Source organism: Ambystoma mexicanum, chromosome 9, assembly GCF_040938575.1.
Source record: "Ambystoma mexicanum isolate Mex_15411 chromosome 9, UKY_AmexF1_1, whole genome shotgun sequence".
Lineage (NCBI taxonomy): Eukaryota > Metazoa > Chordata > Amphibia > Caudata > Ambystomatidae > Ambystoma > Ambystoma mexicanum.
The window spans coordinates 133,364,032-133,389,424 of record NC_090931.1 but is presented as its reverse complement, the minus strand read 5'-3'; the positions used below and the strand labels follow the sequence as shown (position 1 = coordinate 133,389,424).

Here is a 25,393-nt window from a genome sequence, read left to right as displayed (position 1 = left end):
ACAAAACGACGATCTTACTTGGCCCAGTGACATAGAGAACACGCAAGTGAAGGGGGAAGTGCAAGGGGAAGTGGAGTGGGAAGTGCTAAACATGAGACCAAACAGGAAGTGCGGATAGCAGGAGGCAAGTGCAAGAATTAAGCGCAGACAACAGGTGTCAAATAAGTGTGTAAGGGGACTGTAGGATTGCAGATACAGACCCAAGTTCAGAGGGTTGCCAGGAGGCAGTGGGAGTATGCAGCCAGGTGGGCAGGGATCTAGGCCCAAATTCAGAGGTTAGTCAGGTCCCCAGTGCAGAAACTGAAGAGATCAGCAGGGGAGTGTGAGATGCTGGAAATGCATTGGAGGGACAATGCCTCTGTATCCTTGTCCTTTACTGCCTTTTATCATGTGTTCTGTTGTGTTTTCCATGCAGGAGTTCATGTGGGACTCCTGGCGGTGCAGCTCTCTTGGTTTGGTGTACAGAACAATGGGATACCCTTATGGCACCCATGGGTGGGGGTACAACCCCGTGCCCCTAGTGTATGTTTTTGGGCATGTGTGTGGCCCACAGAGCAGGGTTTGGGCTGGTTGCAGCTCCATGCTGAATTTGACAGGTGCTCTGGGTATCCTCCATTTTGGGATACCCAGGCCCTGCCATTGGAATCGGTTGATTTCTGATGGGAAACGAGATGGCCCCTGTGCCCTCTTGCTTTCTATTGCCTGTTACCTTGTTTTCCCAAGTCCTTGGAAGCCCTGACTCTGTCCCTTCCCCCTGACTGGCTGTTGGGTGGAAGTTTCATATTCCATTATTACGCTGATCAAACTGCTTTTGGTTATTCACCTGTGGCATGCCTATAGCTTGCTGCAAACGTGACCCTTCCCCACTAGTCAACATCGCCCCTTTTTATGCCGTATTTTGACAATTTTTTTTCTGCACTAATTTCGATTCTTTGCCTTTCCTAACATCTTTCAGAATGTGAATGTCAGCATGTACCGCACCTAGATGGAATCCCATAATTGCAAGGACAGCAATGCCAACCAACCAAGAATATCATCCCTCTGCATACGCCTCTCAAACTCTAACCACCACAAGCCTTAAACGCAGCTATCCGCACAAACTTCACAACAATGCAACAAAACAAACCACACATAGACTTGTACAACAGCACCCGACGACTATTGACCGTAAAACACCCCAAGCCCAGCCAACGGACCCACCGGGCTGAGGCTGCCAACAGCACATCACTGCTCTATTGCACTTTTCCAGCTTATTCCCAATAACCCACCCCCTCTCCTCCCCCTTTTTCAGAGCCCCCAGGGGACCACTTCGGTGGTGATAATGCGCAGTACAAATGTCATTTAACATATATGGTGGTGGTGTGAAGTCCAGGCCAGACTGGCTGGCGCCTTGTGGGTACACCCTGTGTGTGGGACCTGGGTGAATGGTGTGTGGTGAATACGCATTCTGTGTTGTGGATGTCTAGTATCTGGTGTTTGATACAGTGACTGAGACAGCCCTGTCCGAAACTGGTATGAATGCAGTGTGGAGTGTTGAATGGCTGGGTACTTCTCCCAATACATATACATTGTTGTGGGTGTCTGGAGAGAAGTGAATGGCTTGAATACACTATGCACCTGATTGGATGCCTGCCTGCCCTTCTGACAGATTGGTTGCCGGATTGTGACCCAGTAGAATGAATGGGAGATCAACTAGTAGATCTGGGGGCCTCTCACTGCTAGAATTGGTGTTCAGAAGCTGAAGAGAAACTGGAATTGAAACTGAAGCTTAACCTTGAAGCCCTGCTGGAAGATGAGTCTTGATGTTGCTCTAGTTCATCAATCTGGAAGCTGCTGTGTCTCCAAGGACTGACCCAGAATGGACCTGGTAAGGCGCCCTCTTCCCGAGCTATGAGGGACCATCGTGCACCAGCTGATCTTTGCCAAAGCTCCCTGGTAGACCTACAACAGGCTGCCGACTGGGACCACCGTGGAATCACAAGAAGCGCTCAGACACTGTTGTCAATCGTCGCCGACCGGAGCCGCTGTGCTCCCTTTGCCTAAGTAACATTTGATCCAAGGACACTCTCCTGCACTGTAAACCGCTTTGTCCCGCCGGAGAAAGTAGATGCCACCGAGGAGCATCCGCCGGTGGGTTTCCCGCCACCTGACGACCGTAGAGACGCCGGACGACTCGGCGCCCTTGCTGGATCGCTTTGCAGTCCTGAACTATCGTCATCGAGGTGCCCCGCACACCTCTTCTTTGCAGGACGCCAGCGCTCTGTCACCGAGCACTGCTAGGAACGAAGCTGCCGCCTCGCTGTCGTTCCCCCCCTTTTGCCTCACGATCATAAAGATCCCATGGCTCCTGCCTTTAAAGGGTGCCGCTCAAGAAGGAGCCATCGACGACTAACTGCTATTCCAGGTACATTGGGGTTGTAGAACTATTTTAGAAGGAAATGACTCTTTTGAATGATGTATGGAGTGGGCTTGTAGGATACATCTTTATTTACAAGTTGCCCAGGTGGGGGGAATTCTCCACACAGAATTGTGCCTAGTTGGTAGGGGGGTCAATGTTCTGCCAATTGTTCTAACCAACTGCTTTCCTCCTATATCTATTGTTGGTTACTTTTATTCCTTGATCTGTGTGACATTTGACCAGAGATCTGATAATAATTGTGGTACCACTTACATTTGCCATTGTAGATTTTCTGAGCACAAAGTGAGTTATTGTGATGGTGTACATAACCTTGAATATTATATAAAAACTGTTTTCAGTGTGTGGACATTCCTTTGTGGGTGCTTGGGCACTACACTGTACTTAAGGACCAGCCTGCATCACCTCCTGAGAAGCTAGGCCTCGATTGCTCGTCCATTGCTACCACAATAGAGAATCTTGGCTGGGGTCCTCTGTGCCTCTCCTCTGCCATATAGAGAGCAGAAGTACAGACACCCCCTGCAGTCTTTACAGAGAAGGTAGAAGCAAAGGGGAAGGTCTTAAGGTGCTTCCGGAACTGAAGATGGCTCTCCAAGTTTCAGAGAGGCAGGCGGCAGCCGAAGAATGATCTACCACCAACTTGTTGCTTGTAGAAGAGACTGACCCTAGGAAGTTTGAGGTAGAGGAGCGAAGAGCTTGAGTAGGAAGGTATTTCTGAAGGGAGAGTTGAAGGGATTTCTGCATCAGACCCCAGAAGGCCTTGTGGGCAATGCAGAGTGTCTTGAACTTGATCCTTGCCGCCAGTGGGAGCCAATGAAGAGATTTCAGGGCTGGAGAGATAGAATCCCAGGGCTTTAGACCAAGGACAAGTCTTGCAGGCCTGGATACATTGCAGAGGGTGAAGAATGGTAGCAGGCAGATTTAGAAAGAGGCTGTTGCAGTAGTCCTGCCTAGAGAGAACCAGAGCTCTAGAGACCGTGAGCTTCTGGGGAAGGAGCGGAAAGGAAGAATACCCCTTAGGAGATGCAGTTGGTAGTTTGACTTCTTGGAGACGTCTGAGTTGTGAGGAGTGTCGAGTGGAGGATGCCCCCACGGTTCTTAGCCTCACAGGTGAGAGCATAAAGAGGGCCAAGGTATGTCGGCCAGAGTGATGGAAAGGAAGTTGCAGGAGTGCCGATGAGGATGATCGGTCTTACTGGCATTAAGGCAGAGGTCGTTGGCAGCACACCACTCCTGAATTGCAGGCAGTCAGATGAGGGAGCGGAGGTGACGGAAGGGAGCCTGAAATCTGAATAGCACTGAAAGTTGGAGCAGATAACTGCAATGCTATGGGCAAGTGGGTGCCAGGTATTGGTTGAAGAGCCAGGGAGAGGGGTTAGATCCCTGGGGAACACCACAAGGAGAGAGATGGAGGAAAGGAAGGATCCAAGTTGGACCTGGTAGGTCGATTGGAGAGGAAAGTCAGCCAGGGCCTGGTCAGTGATGCCCAGGTTATTACGCCGGTTGAGCTGGATGGCATTGTTGACCATATCAAAGGCAGAAGAGAGCTTGGATAGGATGAGGACAGAGGAGAGATTGGAATCCAGATTAGAGAGCAGGTCTTCACGGATGTTCAGGAGAGCAGGTTTTATGCTTCTGGCAACTCTGAAGCCAGGGGGAGAGAAAGTGGCAGCGAAATCCTCAACTGACACAAGCTTCATGGGGCTGATGACCGAGAAGGTAGGTAGCAGTGCTGGAGCGGGCTTGGCCTGCGGGGTAGGGAGGGAGAGCTGGGTGGAAAGGAGAAAGCGATCGCTCCAGGAGAGAAGAGTGGTGAGGGGGGGGGTCCGAGAAGGGGGAGGGGGGGGTCCGAGAAGGGGGCCCAGTGGGGGCAGAGGAAATGAGTACATAGTGTGCTCTGCAGAGTGAGTTGGGCCAGAGGGAAGAATGGAAAAAGAGTCGCAGAGGACACGAAAGAGTCCAGAGGAAGAACGGGAAGCATCCAGGTGGATGTTAACATCTCGGAGGAGTCGAGTGGTTGATGCCAGGAGGGAGCAGGCGAGGTCTGACCAGGTGGCCGATGGATAGTAGCATTGGTGAAAATGACAAGGAGGAAGCCTGCAGACCAGGCATTCGAAGGAGGAGTAGGTCTACATAGGGATCAGAGGCAGGCATCCACCAGGTAAGATCAAGATTAACCCGAACTTTGTACTTTTCATTTTGTGTTTTTGTTTCTTTTGACTTTGGAGTCACTCCATAGGCATCATTTTTTTTCTTCAAATAAGCTTTGATGAAGTGGCTTAGATTAAACCTATATGACACTTGTTCTCATTTGCATAACATGTAGTACATCTTTGAGATTTTTCATTTTTCCCTTCCCCAAAACCTTTCACCCTCCTAAACCGTAAGAGATTAGAACCCCACCCACCCCCTTCCCCATAACTCAACTCACCATCCCCCCCCCCCTCTTAACAAAGTTGGCTTCCGGGTGAACCAAGCAGCTGTCTCCTCAAAGCCTGCTTTAGCCAGGCCCCTTCCATCTTTTGCTCCTTGCTCGATTTTGAGGCTCTCCTCCGCATTTGTTGGTTTTCTCATACCCTTTCTCAAGGGCCCAGGGTGAGTCACACCTGTATCCAATCTTCCCCTAACCTGATATTTCCACCTCACTCATAGTCATATGCTTCCTGTGGGATCTGCTGTGGTCTCCTGGTCCCATTGATTTACCCCCCCCCCTTAGATGAGGTCTCTCCAAATCATTTCTCCAGGAAGGTTGCCCACTACACTGCCCTCGACTGGGTTTGGCCATGCAGCTGTCTAGTGAGTTGTTCATCCTATAAATGTCCAGGGCTTTCATCGCCCACTGTCTTTCGCTGGGAAGTTCTTTTTCCAACCACCTGCTAGGCAAGCCCTAGTGGCTGGCAGCAGAAAGTGAAACATGTGCGGGAGCTTGGCCTATTCTTCCTCCATTGCCTCCACCCCGAACAACACGAGGGAGCTCCTTATCCATCCCATCCAAGCTCCTTATCCATCCCAGAATTTCCTTCCAGCACTCCTGAACCCTTTCGAATCTCCTCCAGCAGCGAGGGTTTGCTCCCAGGTACAATTTTTGATAACCTTACCAGGGCCCCCACATTCAGTGCTATGCGGACGATAGCCAGCTCATTTTCAGGCTACCCTCGGCCTCCTCTTCTCCTTCCCTCATCTGACAGTCTTTCTGCTATCCAGGAATGGTGTGCCGCCAACGACCTCTGCCTTAATGCCAGTAAGACTGAGATTCTACTCATCGGCACACCCACTCCCTCCTTCCCTGCAGCTCTCTGGCCGGCCTCTCTTGGCCCTCTTCCTGCTCCTACCTGCAAGGTGAAAAACCTCGGTCACCTTCGACTCCACACTCTCCTTCTTAGAAACGTCAGAAATGTGAGGAGAGAAGTCACACTACCAGCTGCACCTCCTCAGAGGTATCCTTCCATTCCTCTCCTTCCCCCAGAAGCTCACTGTCTCCAGAGCCCTGGTTCTCTCAAAGCTGGACTACTGTAACAGCCTCTATCTAAATCTGCCTGCCTCTACTCTCCGCCCTCTGCAACTCATCCAGAACAGGACTGCGAGACTTGTCCTTGGCCTCAAGCCCAGGGACCATATCTCTCAGGACTGAAATCGCTACACTGGCTCCCTGTGGCTGTGAGGATTAAGTTCAAAACCCTCTGCATTGTCCACAAGGCCTTCTGGGGCCTTGGGCCGAAATACCTTCAACTCTCTCTTCCTAAATATCTTCCTTCTCGAGCTCTTCGCTCTTCCTCCTCCAACTCCCTTAGGGTCAGCCGCTTCTCCAAGCAACGAGTTGGGGGGAGATCTTTCTCCGCAGCAGGGGCCTCCCTCTGGAACAGCCTTCCTGCCTCCCTGAATCTTGCGGAGAACCATCTACAGTTTCGGAAGCACCTCAAAACCTTCCTCTTTGCTTCTGCTTTCTCTCCCCCTCTCCCCTGCTAAATCACTAACTGTACTGAATCAGCAACTGGGCCACTCGCCAATTTCGGTCCTTAGCTCAGCCACTCATCTGCACTGCCTCCCTGGCAACCCCTGCAATGCGGGACTGTCTGTATCCCTACAGCCCCCTTTCCCAGCACTTGTCTGCACTTATCCTGCACTTGCCACCAGCTGGCCCTCATTATTTATCTTGTATTTTACTAATCACTTTGTACTGCACTTCCCCTCTCCCTTGCCCCCCTGCACTTTTCCCGTCCCCTTACCCCTGCACTTGCGCGATCTGAATGACACCTGGCCTAGTAGGATCGTTTGTCTCCCCTGTTTCCCCCCTCCTCCCTGCCTCGTCGCGCCTTGAAACACTTGTGTATAGGCGCGATACAAATGCCATATCATATCAGATCTATATAGGAGTTTGAGCCCATGAAGTTTGTATTGGCAGGCCACCGATGGGCAGTGCATATTTATTCATAGTCTCCACTGATCTTCCTTCATGTCCCTTTCCCATTTCTTCTTGTGTACCTCTATTTTCCGCCCTCCCCCCACACCCACTGCGCCTCTAGTAGGGCTTGATACAGTTGGAAATCTGGCCCCTCATCCCCTTCTCCATACCCAGCACTCTTTCCGTGTCAGTTCCCTCTGCAATTCCTCCTTCCAACTATCGGTCATCAGCACCCCTTTGAATTTTAAATATTGCAACACTGCGACCGTGCCCCCGCCCAGAATCCCCTCCGTTCGCCCTGGTTCTATAAACGTGTTTTTTTTTTTTCTTTTTTCGAATACTTGCCCCACTCTCCACCCCTGCCTCAAACCAATCTTGAAACCTCTTGTGGCCCTGGATACAGCCTCTAGTCGGAGGGGCCCAGATGTGATTTTCGTGACCCCAGCCATTTCCCTTTTAACCCTCTAGAGAGCCCAAAGCGGGCCCAGGACCCTGTTTGTCTGCACCCTTCTCAGACCTGCCTCCTGCAGCGCCCAGAGCCATTCCCCAAGTGTAACCGGTCTGAAGAAAGTTCTCAATACCCACCCATTGTTTGTCCGCTCGCAGATGAGGGACTATGGCCCTGAATTGGGCTTTCCTGTAGTACGTGCGCATTTTGGGTAGACCCACCCCTCCCTTTTTCTTGGGCTGCACTAGTGTATAGGATAATCTTTCTTCCCCTGCCAGAGGAACCTCACTATTTTGTTTTTTAAGCTCTGAAGTGCAGGTCTGGCAGGTCTATTGGTAAGGCTTGGTATAAGTACAACACCCTGGGGAGGAGGACCATTTTTAGCACGTTCAGTCGCCCCAGCCACGAGATGGTTTATTTCGACAAGGCGTCCAATTCCCAGAAGAGCCGATGCAGTAGGGGGGGGGGCTGTTTTCATGTTATCCAGCTCTCTAGGGATTCTCACCCCAAGATTCCTCCACCCTTATACCCAACTCTCCCATTCTGGTTTTTACTCCTCAGTTGTCTTTCAGGGGGAGTAGAATCCACATATTTACATTCACCTTGAAGCCAGAGCCTCCCATACTCTGAACACCCGGAGCACCCTGGGGACTGTCTCACTTCTGAGAGATATACCATTATGTCATCTGCATACATGCTTAATTTGTGGGTATAATCCCCCACCCCAATACCTCTTATCTGATCATCCCTACATATCTCCTCCCCAGCGGTTCCATCAACAAGGCAAAGAGCAGGGGCGACAAAGGGCACCCCTGCCTGGTGCCCCTACTAAAGCCAAATTCCCTGGATTTTGCCCTGTTTACCACTACCCTTGCCATGGCTCCTGCATAGATTTCCCTGATGGCTCTGCACATTGTCCCCCGCGCCAATGTTCCTTCACTGCAAACAAGAACCTCAATTCTACACGTCAAAGGCCTTTTCTGCATCCAAGCTCAAGAGCACATATTCCCCTCGGACTATCCCGACATGTTCTATAAGGTCTCGGGTCTTATGCTATGAACCCCATTTGGTCCAGGTGGATTATTCGGGGTAGTTTTTCCTCCAAGCATGTTGCTAAAATTGGGGTGAATATTTTCTCATCTACATTCAGGAGAGCTAGTGCGCTATGAAGAACACTGGGCTGGATATCTTACCTTTTTCGGGCTCACGGATATCTGTGACTTACTGAAAGTGGCTGGGCTGTCACCTGTGTCAAGGATGTGATTGTACAGTTTTACCATGTGGCGAGACAGAACCCCTCCATACTTCTTATAGAACCCACTCGTGTACCCGTCCTCCCCTGGTGCCTTGCCGTTCGGTAGGCGCGCAATCGCCTCCTGTATTTGCTCAGGCATTATTGGGCTTTCCAAGTGGTCTGGGCCTGTAAGTTTAACCATGGCCACCCAACGTAGATATTCACTCACATCAGTGTCCGCAGCGAGGGCTTTGCATTTGTAAAGCTCAATACGATGAGCTTTGCCTTCTGCTATCTCTCGGTGTTGCTCGAGAGCCCACTGCAGAATTTTCTAGGGTGGACACCAATCTCTCTGCCCTTTGCCCAGAGTCTTGTTGCCAGGAGCGCGTCTGCCTGATTCCCCTTCTCATAGTACTTCTGTTTGAGAGATAGCATGCATCTTCTCCTCTCCCTCCACTATCTCTTGCCTCAGCTGCTCTTCCCTCGCGTTCCTTTCCTTTTTCCGCCTTGCCCCCTTGCTGATCAGCCCTCTCCAGGTTGCCTTCCCTGCATCCCAAACCGTTCCCATACTCGCTTCCCCGGTGTCATTTAGTTGAAAGTATTCTGCAATTGCCTCATCAAGTGATGAGCAAAAACGGGATCCTTCCAGATCATTTCATTACAACATTGGCTCCCTTCTGACCTGTGTATTTCTGATGTCCAGTGTCCTGCGCACCATATCGTGGTCGGTCCAACCCACCGGCCTAATCTTACAATCACCCTTGCCTCCTGGTCTCTATTCAGGAGCAGGTAATCTATTCTGGTGTAGGTTTTGTGCAGAGAAGAAAGTGTACCCCTCTTTCCGTGGGTGCTGCTGTCTCCACATATCTACCAGTCCCTGCACTTCTATTGCACGTTCCAGGTGCCCCGGTGTGTCCTCAATTTCCCCTGGCACATCGCTCCCTTCGGCTCTTCTATCCTGTGTTTTATCCACCCAGGAGTTAAGTCCCTCCACCCGCCCTCCAAGAACGTACACATCAGCGTCTTAACGCTTGTATCGTATCGAGCAGTCTGGAGATGAAGTGTGCCTGCCCCTGGTTGGCTACATACACTGCTGCCTGGGGCACACGCACCCCCCCCCCCCCCCTCTAGTGACCCTTGCAGTATGAGCTAGTGGTTTTACAATCGGGTAGTTTGCACCATTTATGCATTACTTTTCAGACATCCCCATCCCCCTTGGAGTCCCCTGATGCCCAATGGACTTGTCCTATTCCTGCCTCTCATCTGACTCATCCCTCTTAGTTCATAATGTCCTTGTCAGGTGCCAGGTCGGACCAGACGTGGGGTCCAATCTCTGGTCCATCACATCATTGAAATCGCCACCCCAGATAATGTCTCCCGGTGGGGCCTCCCTCCAATTGCTGATGAACCCATTCTAAAGTCGTAACCATGTCCTTATTAGGTTTGTAATAATTAACCAAAGTATATAGGCGGCCCCATATTGTGCCCCCTCACCATCAGGCCTCTCCCCTCGCTGTCCCTGGTTGTGGCAATCAAGTTAAAGCCTGCCACCCCTTGGATAAGTATGCCGACCGCCCCCCCCCCCCGGCATAGGAAGAAAAATATCAATTGCATCCCCAGGTCTTGTCGAAGTGAGATTCGGCCCCCGGAGTGAGATGCGCCTCCTGCAGAGACGCAATCTCCACTCTGTTGCTGTAAATGGAGGAGGACCCTGCGGCACTAAAATGGACAGTTCAGACCTCGAACATTCCAGGTAAGACATCTGATCGATCCGGCCATGACTCAGGTTATCAAGCCCCCCCCCCCACCCCGGACCAATTTGTGTCCCGAAGTGTAGTCTTGAACTACCCCTGCGATGCAACCCATTCCTTTCCATGTGTTATCTCTCTCGATGTGTGCCCTCCCCCAGCGACTTCCCCAACATGTGAGTAATGTGTACTCCCTCCCAAGGCTGGCTGCCCCAACCTGCCAGCTCGTAGGTCTGTGTAACTTGCTTTCGCTTGGGCAGCTGCAAGCAGCCTGACCGTGTCTCTGTACTCTTGGCCCTTCGTTTCCTTATTCTGCTGAATGTTGACTCTTAATCATTAAGGAGTGCGTATTGTCAGTGCTTGCCTAATTGTTGTCCCCCACCCCCCCTCCGCTCCCCCTAGGACCTGGGTTCCAAGGCAGAAGCTTCAGGAATTCATTGGCCTTGGCCGGGGTGGTGAAGAATAGTGTGCGCCCTTCATGTTCCACCCAGAGTTTGGCTGGGAACATCATGGCATAACTGATGCCCTTCTCATCTGATGCTTGGACTTTATCAAAAGATTTTTGTCTCCTTTGTATGTTAGGGTCCCTTTCTCTCTCGCCTTCCGTAGGGCTGAGTCCCTGTCCCGATAGTACAGCATTCGTGCGATAGATATTGGTCTAGGTGGTGCTCTGGTTATGGGCCTCCTGATTGGTATTCTATGCGCCGTTTCCACAACAAAGATGTTCGAGAAGCCCTCCAGCCCCAGTGCTTCCCTCAATCTCCTCCACCATGGGCTCCATGCTCCGCTGGTCTGCAGCCTCAAACACCAATGTATACAAAGTTTTCTCCTGGACCTTGACTCGGTCATCTTGCTTTTCCGCAAGCTCTTTCAGCGTTCTCTTCATTTGTTGCAGGTCTCTGGATGTTGAAGCAGCTTCGTCCGCGACCCTGGAAACCCTACCTTCCACTTCGTCCAATCGTTCTCCAAGCTTGTCCATGCGCACTTGCATGTGGTCCACTTTACACATAAATGTGTCAATCTTCCCGTCCAGGGATTGCATGCTAGTTTGGAGCTGACTGAACAACTTTGTCGTGAAACGCTGTTGAGCCATCATGGTTGGTCTGTGGACTGCCTACCGCGGTGGGAGGAGGGGGGGGGCAGAATCTAAGGTCTTGACATGCTTGGACTGTGGCAGCCTCAAATTGAAGCTTGGTTTGCTATTTCCCACTCTTGCTTTGGGTGTTGCTGCGCTCTGCAGGTGTCACCCCGCCTCTAGCTTGTCTGGGTTGCAGGCAATATTTCTCTGCCCGATGGGTATTGACGCCATGCTTCAGGTTGTGTGGAGCGAGGATTTGAGGCTTTCTCAGTGGGTTGATGCCTGCAGTTTTGACCTCCCACCTCATTGCCTCCTTCGTGGTCGCAGTGTGCCGTTGTGAAGACCTGACCCCGGAACGTTGAGAATAGGGCTGGGTGCCATGCACCCCACCCCCACCCCCACTCGTCTAGAGCACAAGGACGTGTCCGCAGAAGATGGGATAGAACCTCACGCTAGTATGTTAACATTAATGTTAAAGGTTATTTGTACCGCGCACTAACACCGAGTGGTCTCCTGGCGGCTCTGAAAGAGGGAGGGAGGGAGGGAGGGGGGGGGTGAGTTAGTGGGAATAAGCTGGAAAAGTGCAAGAGAGCAGTGATGTGCTGATTGCAGCCGCAGCCCGGTGGGTCCGCGGCTGGGCTTGGTGTTTTACGGTCGGTAGTCGTTGTGTGCTGTTCAAGTCTATGTGGGGTTTGTTTTGTTGTTGCAGTGTAGTGAAGTTAGTGCAGATTGCTGCGTTTTAGGCTTGTGGTTGTGTTTGGTTAGAGTTTGAGAAGTGTATGCAGAGGGATGAAATTGTTAGTGGTTTGGTTAGTTGGCATTGCTGTCCTTGCAGTTATGTCTAAGTCTGATGTTTGCTATCATTCACTATTCCATCGTTGCTAATTTTCAATATTCTGTCTAGATGTGAGGCAGGCTAGTGATCACGATTCCAATCAAGTGTTGCATTACATCATTCACAGTTTCATCCAAGTGTGGCGCATGCTAACCTTCACATGTCTATCTAGATGCGACGCAGGCTAAAGTTAAGAATTCCATTTTAAGTGTGGTACATGCTAACATTGTTACACCTGTCTAAAGATGACGCAGGCTAATCTTAACATTTCTGTATAGGTCTGGCACCAGTTAACATTGGCTAGTGTGTTGGTGCGTAATGCAATGCAACATTTACAGTCCGGCCAAGAATGGAATTATGCTTGTGGTCACATCTCTCTATGAATGCATGGCGTAATTCTATGGCAGTCTACGTTGTGGAGAGGTGAAGTAGAGTGGTGAGGGCTTTCTGGAGTAATTGCTCTACACCCCACCCATGCCACAAGTTGCTGTCTGTTGGCTGCTGGTTTCCTTTGCTTCCCCTGCGGACACCTGTAGACACGCCTTGGAGCCGCTACTGTAGGAGCCGCCCTTTGCTTCGGGGCCCTTAGCCGAGGGGGCTGCCGGGCAGAGGGCTGCCCTGGGAAGGTCAGTTATGACCAGGTGGATGGGTTGGAGGGGGGGGAGACTGTGAAAAGGCCAGACATAAACAAAGGACTACACGCCACAGACTGCACCCTTTGGATGCAGCCCAGAAGAGAAACGGGCTCAAGCCGAAAGAAACACTAGACAGGCACCAGATTAGCACACAGTGCTCACAAAAAATATGGATACATAATAAATTATTAAAATATATATATTAGAAAACACTCACACCACTCTAAAAGAGTGCATAAAGCATTCCAAAAACGGATTACAATCATTGTGAAACTACTCGCTCAGAATCAGCCAGCCCCTAAAGGTGCCTCCACACTGGTTTCTCTTGCCATATCCTTCCTCATGGCTGTCCACAAAGCAAATGGAAAAAGGCTGCTAGAGCCAAGCCACACACACACCTGACGTTTCTAACCAATTGCAAGAGGGGAGGGTGGGACTGTGAAAAGGCCAGACATAAAGGACTACACCCCACAGACTGCACCCTTTGGATGCAGCCCAGAAGAGAAACGGGCTCAGTCAAAAGAAACACTGGACCGGCACCACATTAGCACACAGCTAGTTGAAGCAGCGCCTCTTGGTTGTATTTCTGTATGCAACGGCAGTGATCTCCCCTGTCTGGGTTCCTCGCCAAGGTAAAGTGCGATCTTATCTTTTAAAAAATGTTTTGGTTTTTGTTTTCTCTTGCCTGGGCGCCTAACAATCCAGACAGCCGACGAGCGCCTGCGCAGACTAGCCCCCTGTGCTATGGCTATGCCCCCGGCCACGGAGGTAAGGAAGTGTCCCCCTTAAGGATATTCTACTGGTGGTTGGTAGTGTGGCAAAAATAGTCGAGGAGGATGAGTGATCAGGGTTGGTGGGTCACTCAACTGACCTGTTGTCCTCCATTCCTATTAGTCACGGGTCTCAGAGTGGAACATGCCTCTGATGGGGCACACCTGCTGTTCTTGGCCAGAGGAAGAGCCTCCTCTTCTGAGGCCTCTGCTACCAGTCTCCAGCACTGCTCCGATGTCACTGCGAGCTGATGCACCCCGGTCGCCTCCGGGGCAGTGGCGTCGCTGGGGGAGGATTCTCCTTCCCTAGGTGCAGCGCTGTATCCGTAACGTCGCCCCTCTCCTCCCGCGCCACACCGGGGCTTCCTCTCTTCTGGGGTGGGTGGGGGTACAGATGTTATGCGCGTGGCAGGCTTGTTTCTTATGAAGCGGCCGGGGTGGCTATCGTGCTGATCGGCTGCGCAAGGACCGGGGGTGCGGCCTAGGGCTTGGGCAGTGCATGGTGAGGGTACACTGCAAAGGTCTGAAAGTCTTACCATTGGTCCGGGGACAGAGGCTGTGCCTGCCCTGCGCTAGGACAAGGTGGTTCAAAAGATGGCAGTTGACGGCCTGCTGCTTTTACACCATGCACACTGACGTGCCTCAACATAATGCACACAGAAACCGCCGTGCCGGCAGCATAGATGGTATGCCCAGCTGCTGAGGTCGCAAAGGACCAGCTGCGCAGGGCAGCGATGTTGCTTCGGGTCCGCCCGCAGCTGTCCACGCCTCGCCTTCCCTTCCGAACAGGGTGGTCCGCCCTTCGGGCTTAACCCTTCTTTGAAAGTCAAGCCGTGAGTGGCCCTGCAGTTGTCCCGGTTAGGTGTTCTCTCGGGGCTGCACAGCTCCCCAAGTCTCTCTGGCCAGTTTGTACCCAGTGCAGGTGGGGCAGGTGCGCCCCCTCTTTCATTGTATGCTACTAGTAATTGCTACAATTTTTTTTAATTGGCCTAGTGTATACATAATGTAATATAACCGTTTACTGATTTCAGTGTACTGCTCTACAGCTCCCCTTACCCCTCCTATGATCCTGGCTGCTCAGCCACTCTACCGACTTGTGTAGTAAAAGCCTATATTAATAGTCGGGTCCCTAATACCACATCAGTTGGACTTTAAATCTTAGCCAACACTATCCACTCTGCAACATTCAGAGTCCTACATTGATCCACCCGTTCATAGTTTACATGGTTACTGCCATGGCCTAGCAACTTTAGGTGTTGAAGTTGCACAGTTGGACAAGCACCTGGTTGCGCTCATATAGACGAGCCTGTCTGACCAGGTGAGGGCTGGCAATTACGAATCCTCACTCTTTATCAAAAGCACCCAGCTCCATATTTTACATTGGCTTAGAATTGGCATTATGGCTCTATTTGACGGCCATTGTGATTATGCCACAACTGCATAACTGCACTGTTGAGCGCAATTTTTCAGGTATATTGCCTTTGTGGAACATTGTGTTAGTATGCCTTTTCTCTTCATGGTCTCCGTCCAGACCACATTTTTTCCTTTAAATACTTGGAGCAGATTTTAGTCTTGCGGGTATCTTTTCTGTCGTACCCCAAAAGGTCGATGGCACAGCCAAACATTGCTTTCGTCTGCACCCGAAGGCCTTTAGTCCTTAAAGTGCTCCTCATCGTAGCATTTTTATTGCTGATGGTTGTCTGGTTGTGCATCCCACAGTTCTGCCTGGGGTTCAGTCGCATAGGTGCGTCATTGTACGTGTAATTTTTACATTGCAGTAACATGAATGGGATCATTTTAAAATGGCCTGACAGCATGCTCTGCTGAAGACACATATTGCCTTTGTCCTGCCCAAGGCATGATCCCACAGGAGCTGCTACGTGCTCTTTGGCACACCACCTTGTTTTGGTCATAGATCATGGACTGAATGTTCACGTACCTGGGACAAGAGCAGAGCAGTGCTAATGACCGGAGACTTGGAATTCCTTGGCATGTGCTCGGTCTGGGCTTTGCGCCAGCAATGTACTTACTGTAATATAAGCTCTCTACAGTAGATCTGCTGATTAGCCGCTTTCTGGTAGTCATGGTGGTGTATTTCCATATCTAATTCTTATTGGTACAAATGTAACGGCATGCACGACGCACACGCACCCCCATTATTAAATTAGTTTGTGCCATTTCGGGTACACTCGGCACATGTTTTTGGGTCTACATTTGCACTACTCCCAGTCTCTTCCTTGGGATGTATGATTTGTAGGTCTGCATAAAGGCTTTCCACTTAAAGCTTTCAGCGTTGTTGATACACATCTGTAAATCTTGTCACAACTGGCCACAGCAAAATCGCGCGACCAGCCAAGAATTCCAATTTGCTGTTTTGGGTGTGGTGTCTGTTACTGCCAAGATTGCATTGAAAATGTAAATGATGGAACTTTGCATTTTGGCCCAAACTGATATTTCCACTTTATTAAATAAAGTTTGTGCTTGAAAGCAGCATGGGGACGTCTTGAACAGGGCTATCAACAAAGGTAGCCACCGGCATGGCAAATGGGGACTTCAGTCTTGTAAGGACTATTTCTTGGTGAACTGTGGCATACCCATGTCTTTAATTTTATTGAACGCTAACTTCTGGGTTTAGCCTGTTGAGAGCTCTCGAACTGGTGGAGTGACTTGCCCGGGATCATAACGTGCCGTGTTTTATGTTTGGCTTAGAATGGCTTACATTTCATAGCGTGCATCTGCACCTCTACACCATGTACTCGGATCTTATTGCTGTGCCCACTGTTACAACACAGATTAGTTTATCATTTCTGTTGGAAAGATTTCTCTCTACAGCACCTTTCCTTCCATTTGTATGTACCCCAAACCTTTTTTTATTTTTGTATCTGAATTATCCTTTTTACAGTGCAATGAAAGGTGGGGGCTTTTAGATTGAGGTTATGGCATCCTGTATGAATCGGGAGCACCAGGCTGCCATACTGCATTAACTATGCAGTAGGAGGGGAAGGTTAGCAGAAGAGAGGCAGAGAGAAGGAAGAGGTGTACAATGGGGTAAACTTTTTTGTTTTGCCCTAGACTAACATTCAGAGCATTTTCGGTTACCCTAGGTGTGCTAAATGAAAAAGCTGATGGCAGCAGTTATATATTTTTGTTTTTTTGTGCATTTGTTTCAACCTTGGCACGTTTGGCTTCAAACTGTGGGCAGTGGTCAAACCTGCCCCTGACGCAAGGTTTTTTTGCTTGTCCTTTGGTCCTTTTTGTTTTACCTTTCTTCCTGGCCTGTAAGACCAGAAACATCCTTATATGGACTTCCACTGCTTGGGAAAGCTGAGGCTTTTGTGGGCTACTGGAAGGCTGTGTTTGCTTCAAGTGGGCTGGCACCGCCCGGTCCCAATCCACAAACTGGTTTGCATGAGTTTTGCCGCCTGTGGTCCTTATTGGACCACTGCTGGGGTGTGCAGGCCAGATCTGTCATTGGCTAGTGGGAGTTTCAGCTCTTACCTAGCTTTTGGGTTAGAGGACCCCTGCACCCACTCACGAGATCCTGGAAGAAATGGAAGGAGCCAAGACTCCTGTCCAGCTGCAAGACCTGCAAGGAGACTGGTGACCCGTTGGAAGGAGGCCTGGTGACCAACTTCTGCTGCTGTACTGGAATCACACTGTCTTGTAGTGATCTTCCGCAGTCCTGTGAACATCCATTCTTGACAGCTCGGCGTCCCACGAAGAGCTTGGGGGTGACCCTGGACCTCGCAGTGGCTGACGAGCTCTGAGTTTGGACTACCATGCTGCAGATGTCTCTTTTCAGAGTTGCGGCCCTGAACTTGGGAGCTTCAACTTGTGCTACAAGAATTGCCTCTATGAATCATGGTCCTAGCGTCGGACAGCGGCAAGTGAATCCCTCTGCATTGCTATGCATTGGTGGCCGTCATCTGAAACGGCTTTCCTGCATCTGGTCCTGTCCCGAGAGGGACTCTGCTTAGTTATTTTGCATTGCTCAACAAAGACCTTGCACACTCATTAGTCGCCTACCGGAGGAGTGCTCCAACCTGCAGCCCAGGTGGATCAAAGGCTGAGAGTGTAAAATGCGACCTCGGACCCTCTTCAGCAGACCTGCCAAGTCTCATGACAAATATGTGGGGAGTCAGTTTTAGAGATACTTACCTGCACCCCTATTTCCCTCTTAAAACGTTTGATTACTTTTATAATATATTGGTTTGGGTTTGCCATTGCTTGTTCACACAAGCACTCTGGACATTGGGGACTTGTTTGTTTTTTAGATGAACCTGTCCCCTGACCCTTGCGACTGTTCATTGGACCGTAAAGACCCTACTTTCATTTTTTTCACAGCTTCACAAAACTGTATGGAACGTTGCTGACTTTTTGTGCACAAGGCCCCGTACATCTTGGGGGTGGACTTCTGAAGTTAGGATTGTAACTTGTAGATTTATTCTATCTGTACCTTCCTTGTCCGGGGGGGTGGGGGGTTGATATGTATTTTGCCCTATTCCAGTGATTGTGTACGATCTATTAGTGTTGTATATTACCTGCTAGTAGTCTCTTTTCAGTGTTGGATAAGTATTTTTTAAACCGTTTTTAACTGTGTTCCTTGACTGTTCCACTGTGTGCTCATTGTGGATCCCTTACAAGCTCACCATCTCTTGAGGCTTGGCCTAGACAGTCGCCTAGTCTTGCTACCTTGAACTGGCTCCCAGAGTGGTCCCTGTCACAATACTGGTTGGCCTTCTATATCTGTCCACCAGGCCAGAGTATGGAAAATCGGTCCATACAATCTGGAATTACCAATTTAGAGTTTCGGAAATCTGAGCATTGTTGCACCGCCAGTGTAACTGCCGATTTATCATAATGCTCTGTCATAAATATCTCAAACTTTGCAAACGGTGGCACTTGTTGTAATTTGCGGTTTGGTCCGATCTTTAGTGCCTCCTCAAACTACCGGAAAGCTGGCATTTTGAGCAATGTCAGTTTCCCTCAAATCTATCTGTGGTTTTAGTATTGCACTGGCACATGCTGCAGGAACGAGACTGTGTACCCAGCACAAGTGGAAAGTAATAACATTTGCAGAATGGTCAATACACGGAGTTGGAAAATGCTTCAACGCTGAATTGCTTTATATACTCCTGTGCCAGGAGCTAGCTTGGGGGCAATGCGTTGGCCTTGGAAGCAAGAATGCAGAGCAACACAGTTCGAATCCTGGACCTACGCTTAGACTGATCTCCAGTATTAAACGCGTTATAAAAGATTAATTACTGTTGGTAACTGAATTTTTGTTTGGTTCTAGATGCAATAGGAATTTGTTTGCATGCAACCTTGTAAGCAAGCTGAGCGTGCTTTCACCTGTAGCCCCCCACACCGGTCGGGGCGATGGGCGTTTCCGTTCTGATGAGTCCCATTCCAGTTTGCAGAATCCAGATGCCCACCTGCTGACAGTTGTTACTTGCAGTGCTTCCCCCTTTTATGTTCTGTGCTACAACACCACTAATCTATAAAAGGGATGTATAAAAAATGGAGTAACTTTACTACGTTGTGCTCGATTTCTGCTCATGTAAACTGTGCTTAAAATAGAACTTATTTATATAGCGCTTTTATCCAAAGCAACTATCTTTTATACAATTAACCAATCGAAATTGGTACTCACTTGCCTTATGACGATTGAAATGCTTTTGTGTTGTAAAAGAGGCTTGTACCTGTCGGTCTTACCTAGTGACCTTGGTTCTGAAACTTTCGAGAACATTAAAGCCAAGCACATGCCTGGAGAAAGCTCAACTTGCAATGAGTCATCTGAGTGCAGGTTAGCACTGAACTACTCACTTCTGTGCACACTGAACTTCCTAGTGCTCACCCGCCTACTAAACAAGGCAACATCATGGCGGTTTCTAAATAAAGCGCAGCCATTGATGAGATGTGGTTTGCCCTCGGTTTGGTGTTCCATAAAAAGCGATGCACTCTGTAAACTCTGGCCTCTCGTATGGAGTTTTTGCATTGGCCCTCTTCTGCTTTTCAGCGCTAATTGCCCTGAATGGGATTTATACACTCTGTACATCATTTTGGGCATATTGTCACTGAACCATGGACCCTTTCAGAATGAACCACCTACAGATGTTGTTTGGGGTGGTTTTAAGCTGCTTCTAACGGGCTACTTTCGGCTGTCATGTCATTGACCTTCCTATATGTAATTGCTTCCACGGGCATGTCTTGGTTTTATTTTCAGTGGTTTTCAACACCTGAGGTACAAGGGTTATGTGACCCCTTTAGATCTTTGAGTCAAACAAAGACCACCTTAATTTGTTTCGATGGAAAAGGGGTTCCAAAAGGAACCGGGCAGGTAAAATGCGTTACACCATTTGGACCATATCAGTCCCAAAAGCCACGAGCAGCCTAGCCACGTGCCTCAGAGGGGTTACTGTCTCGGACACTAGGAGGCTATCTTTGGCGTACCGATTCCTTGTGAGTCATAAGGCAGAGCACCCAAAGGCATACTGTCAGGCTTTGGATTAAACTTGCTTGGGAGAAAAAACAGAAATAAGCAACCTCATCGGGAAAAACGTGGTCTTTTCACTAAACAAAAATATTGTAGGAGCTCAACTACCATCGTATTCTTCTGGCCCTTTTTCTTTCCCCAGTAGAACATGGTCTGGTTTCCCCGTCTGGGTGCAATACCCGCACATATCTGCAGACGGCTTTGGGGCCATGAAACCCTATGGAAAGGATAGACACAGCACAAACGAACATAACCCTTGTACTGTTTCCGGCTTCCTGAATATCATCCTACATGAGGCACACTGGCAGCTAGTCCATGAAGGGTGTGCTCTGCAGAGGTGGGTTTGCTTTGCAAAGAATAAAATGTGGCATTTTGACCAGACCTACAGTGGATCTTGTTTTACATTGAAATTCATTTTATTGAAATGAAATGGAGCCTCGTTGTTGGAAGTGTGTATTAACCATAAGAGAATGTATCCTATAGAATACCCTAAACCAATGTATACGCATTTCCAGGTTTGGGTCCTGGGGGTGTAGGGAGTGACGGGGATCACAGGGTTAATGCCAATATGTGCTACTTCTGCTTTTTTGCGTATGTAATTTTGCACTTTTTCACATGTCATTGTGCACTGGTCAAGTATTCAATTTGCTCCTGTATGTCATTTGTTTTCAACATGTGACATTCCTCTCAATTATGTTTCTTAGTGTATGCTATCCGTGAAGCGGCCACAAACAACCTGATGAAACTTGTGGAGAAGTTTGGAGCAGAGTGGGCTCAAAACACAATTGTTCCCAAAGTGCTGGCCATGGCCAACGACCCCAACTACCTTCACAGGATGACCACCCTGTTCTGTGTGAACGTAAGTATACTATTCTCACCGAGCTTACCCGACCAGTCCACCACCAGTGCCACATGCTGATCTTCCTCTGCGGCACCTCGAGATACTTGGTGTGTGTGGAGAAGGGTGGCATTTACGGAGCAGCTCCTGCCAAAGTCCCAGCTCCATGTTTTTTCACACACCTTTGATCACATGGAGATCAATTGACATTATCGCACAGCACAGGTTCACGACACAAATATCCTCTGTTAAATGTCAGCCATAAAAGTATGCAAATACTTTCCCAAATAATGCCCATTGGATTTTTGTAACAATGCCCTACATAGGCAGTCTTTGGCCAATGTTCCCTAGCGCCATGGTTTAAATTAAAAATTGTTTGATACGGTAGGAAAGCATCTTTTTGATCTGACTAGGCTCCAGGAGAATGGCAAATTGGGGAAGGGGTTACAAAGCAAAGGGGCTTGGCACATCCCGATGTTTTCCCATTATAGTTGGGGAAATAAGTTAAATTCTGTTTTTTTAATGTTGTTGCTCCTCGATGCATACAAGTTGACTGGTGCACAAGCCACTGGCGATGCTTCAGAGACTTAATCAGTCCAATGGACGCCCTGCTGGAACGTGTTGCTTGGATGCAATAATAAAGCTGCCGTGCCGTGTCTAGTGTTTCTCTGCAATTTTAATAGCGACTCCATTGAAACAATGGTTGTTGCTTTCTGTGAAAAGGCAACTTAGTGAATGGTCATTGCTTTAGCCAGTGAAGTCGGTGAACCTCCAGCATTTTCTTGGAAGCAAGTGTCATGGGTTTGAAGCCCTGTCCCGTGCTTGGAGGCTGGTGTCATGAAGCATGATAAAAGCCCAATTTCTTTTGGTGTGGAGCAAGCGTATGACGAGAGGATGGTTTCCCTGCGAATGAAGCTTGCATGGTTTCACTTTCACATTGTACTCCCGATTTGATATTTCCATAGGTGCAGTTTTGTGTCTAGCTTTGCTTTTTATGAGGCATTGGTTCCTAGTTAATAGACGTTCCTCAGCGGGTAGAGTTGGATTGGATGAAATGTGTAAAGATGCGGCAGTACTGCAGCAAACCACCAGTGAAGGCCCTAGTTCATTGTGTGCATCCGAGTGGTGGGGTGCTTCTGACTATGGATGTGAATAATGTACCAGTGCAGCTCCAGTCCCGATGTTGTAAGTAATGGGCCAAGGAGGGTGTGTGTGGGGGGTGGGGGGGGGTGTAGAAAGACACGGGGTGCAGCAGAGTGGGAGCGGTTAAGAATCCAGGAAAGTTGACCAGGGGGTTTGCTCTGCGCTGAGCTCTTTAAACAAATCCATTAATAAAAACGCCCCCATTTCAGGTTCCTTATTTTCAAAAACAGGCAAATAGTCTGAACATATGGGAAACGGATGCATAGGAGCGTGCATCCTGTTTTACCCCCCACACACAGCCATGTGCACCAGTGGTAGCAGCAGAGCCGTGCCACAGGAAGGAATTTTACTTGTATTACTGCTGCATCTGAAGAGGGTAAGGAAACCTTCGTTTGCTTGGTGCCAAAAAGTATTGATTATCAAATCTGTTTTTAGAGTTGAATATTTGTACTCCCATTTGGAGTGGGAATTACTTATTCCGTAAATCCAATTTTTAGGAGCATCCTAAGAAAATGCTCCACTTCAAGCGCTACCTATTTTGGTAGGAATGCAATACCAGTAGGAGGGAGAATTTTAGGTTTTTTGTGTGTTTTTGGTGCTTTCTGAAAGGTCTAGAAGCTGTCTTAATTTTCATTACGTGTTTTAACCATTTTCCGCGCAGACCCTTTGGGGCCCAGACTTCAGGAATTACTCAATTAGCAATTAAGACTTTTATACACGCGTTTATAGACTTCTGCCCCATTTTGCTTAAGGTTAACTGGGTTAATGCATAGTTTCTTAAAGCTAATCTTCAGTACATGAGACGTGCATTGGGTGTTCTCTGCTATAGAGCCCATAGCTTGAGCTTGATGTGGCAAGTTTTTTAAACCTGCATACATGAGATGATTTTCAGATGGAAAATAATTCAGATCAATATGTAGTGTACTACGTATTGTACCAATACTTGCCAACGCGTCGGCTACAAATGTCCTCACCACCAGCTTCCATGTACAGGCACCCTTGAAGCAGTCTCTGCTGTAGCAGAACTAACGCAGGTTGTTCCTGCATAATGTGCACTGCCTGCCCTTTGTTTGAATCCTTCAGTATCTGTTAAGCCTCCTGTTTTTGAAGCTGCTCTAGAATTATAAATTCAGTTGCAAGGGTAATGTAGGTCATTTTTCGTAGCAGTACCATTCTAGCGTTGCATGCGGCACTATCCGGTATACCAGTTGTCCCTTTAGATGCCAACAAGGCCTACCTTGCTACAGAGGGACAGCTTCAGCCAGTTCTACTTTTGCACATTGCACGCTGGGATTTCTAGTTTCATTTTCCCATTTGAAAATATGGGCCTAAAAGTGAACTGTGTGCCTGGGTGGGAAATGGTGTCCAGTCCTCTAATATTGTGCCAGATATCCCTGAAGTGTGATGCAGGAGAGGGAAGTTGTATTTTTGAACCCTGTAGGACCTCTTCTCGCCTCATGACTGTTGCATTAATGGTGTTTATTTAAAGGAACGTTGTGCACCTAATACTCACATAGGTGGGGTACAGTAAGCAGGTGCTTTCATGGGATCGAGTGCCTTACAAAGGAACGAGGAAGTAGTGGTTGGGCAGTGGATAATTGTGAATGCTAATCATTTGTTACATTCTCTATGAAGCTAGATGCTTTTTCACCTCCCTTCTTACATTTATTTACATTGTCAACAAAATACTTTTCAGTCATTGATTTGGATTCCGATACAAAAAGTCCCGCCTAATGCTGGCTTATGTTGTACTATGAAAGTTTCCTTAACACCTGAAAATTATCGGCTCTGTTTTGCGTATTAATGTACAACACATCGCTGGACAAAATACAGTGTCAAAGTTCTAGCTGAAATGTGCAGAATGTCGAGGTCGGGGTTGTGAGGAGATACTCGATGGTTTTAGTCGTCGTATGTCTGCTCTGGCTGTGTTTTGAAGTGAGTGCTGTTGGTGACCGCTTTTAGTTGATAGAGGTTTTCCATAAAATCTTAGCCCTCTTGACCCTGCTTGGCATTGCATTGCTTTTCGCCAAAGGTGCAGAACAATAAAAGAATCCAAAAACAATACATCAAAATGATAGAAATGAGTAGGGCGTTGCATCAACAGAAAAAGAGCATTTTAAGAAGCTGGAGACGAAAGGAGGTAGAGTTTAAGATTAGTTTGGAAAATGCTAAGCGATGAGGAGCGACGAGGAAGAGCGTTCGGTTGTGGACCAAAAGAGGGAGGAAGCTAGACTAGGCACAGGGCGGCTTAGGAACAGTACAGAGAAATGGCTTCTAAGATCACAAGGGGCATGTGGGGATAGAACGGGAGGGGCCAGTCCATGGGTGTATTTGAAGACAGTCGAGAGAAAGTGATACAAAAGACAGGCTTCATAAGGAAGTCATGAAAATTGAAAGTAGGGAGTATGTATTGGAGGATAGTGGGAAGTGAAAAAGGAAAGGGACGGAGGAATTATAGGGAGCGAAGAGGGGAAAAGGTGGCAGGGGAGACCGAGCAATAAGGATGAACAGTAGCAGATGTAGGAAAAGACGAGGGAAAGAAGTTTAGTACCGTGAAAAGAGATGAGCGCAAGCATGGCTAATGTTAAAATAGCATAGCGACAGTAGTGGGCGATAGTGGATCTATGATGGTGGGGAAAGAAGGTGAAGGATCAAAATGCCCATGTTGCGTGCTGAGGGTGAAAAGGAATGAGCGAATGGAAGAAAGGAAAGTGGGAGGAGTGGAAGGGATAAAGAACCACCTCTGTTTTTGAGGGATTGAGATGTAGAAAATGCAAAGACCTCCAGTTCTGAACAAGTCCGATAGCCTTGCTGGAAAACGCAAAGGTACATATAAATGTAAGATGCCACCAAATGAGTAGCAATTATTGTATTCTACTAAACGTTATGTTTAGCATACCTGCAGTTTCATATGAAACTTCAGTGGTGCCTAGTAGTGGATGGAGTTAGCCCCTACCCATATCCCTCCCCTCGAGTGGAACAACCCGAGTGCCCTTTCATTTGTTGGAGAACTAGACAAGAGATGACTGGACGGATTGTGGGGTGGGCGAGAGGAGTTGTATTAATCTGTTAAATACTGTGCTGTTTTTTTGTGTGCTAAACACAACAAAGACTCTCTCAACCTTCCCGCTGTTTTTGTCTGTATTATGGCATAATTTTGGAATGTACCCCATCTGGATACCTGGGACATTTCACTGCATTTTACCACTTCCTTTCTATTGGTGGGAGGGGGGTGCAGCAAGAACCCACAGCCTCCTTATTACCTCCCTGTTGCCCTTATTTCACTGGTTGCTGTAATTCTACCCACCTGCTGTGGTAAAATAACCCACCTACCTGAAAATGCGGCCACT

At 48.6% G+C, this 25,393-nt stretch overlaps 1 protein-coding gene across 1 annotated transcript in view; it reads left to right on the top strand.

The window, feature by feature from the left end:
* PPP2R1B (protein phosphatase 2 scaffold subunit Abeta) overlaps positions 1–25,393 on the top strand; it is a 165,338-nt gene that overhangs the window by 119,578 nt on the left and 20,367 nt on the right. Inside the window, exon 12 of the mRNA XM_069614304.1 lies at positions 20,767–20,921. Coding sequence (XP_069470405.1) covers positions 20,767–20,921 — 155 coding nt within the window. The remainder of the gene's footprint in view (positions 1–20,766; positions 20,922–25,393) is intronic.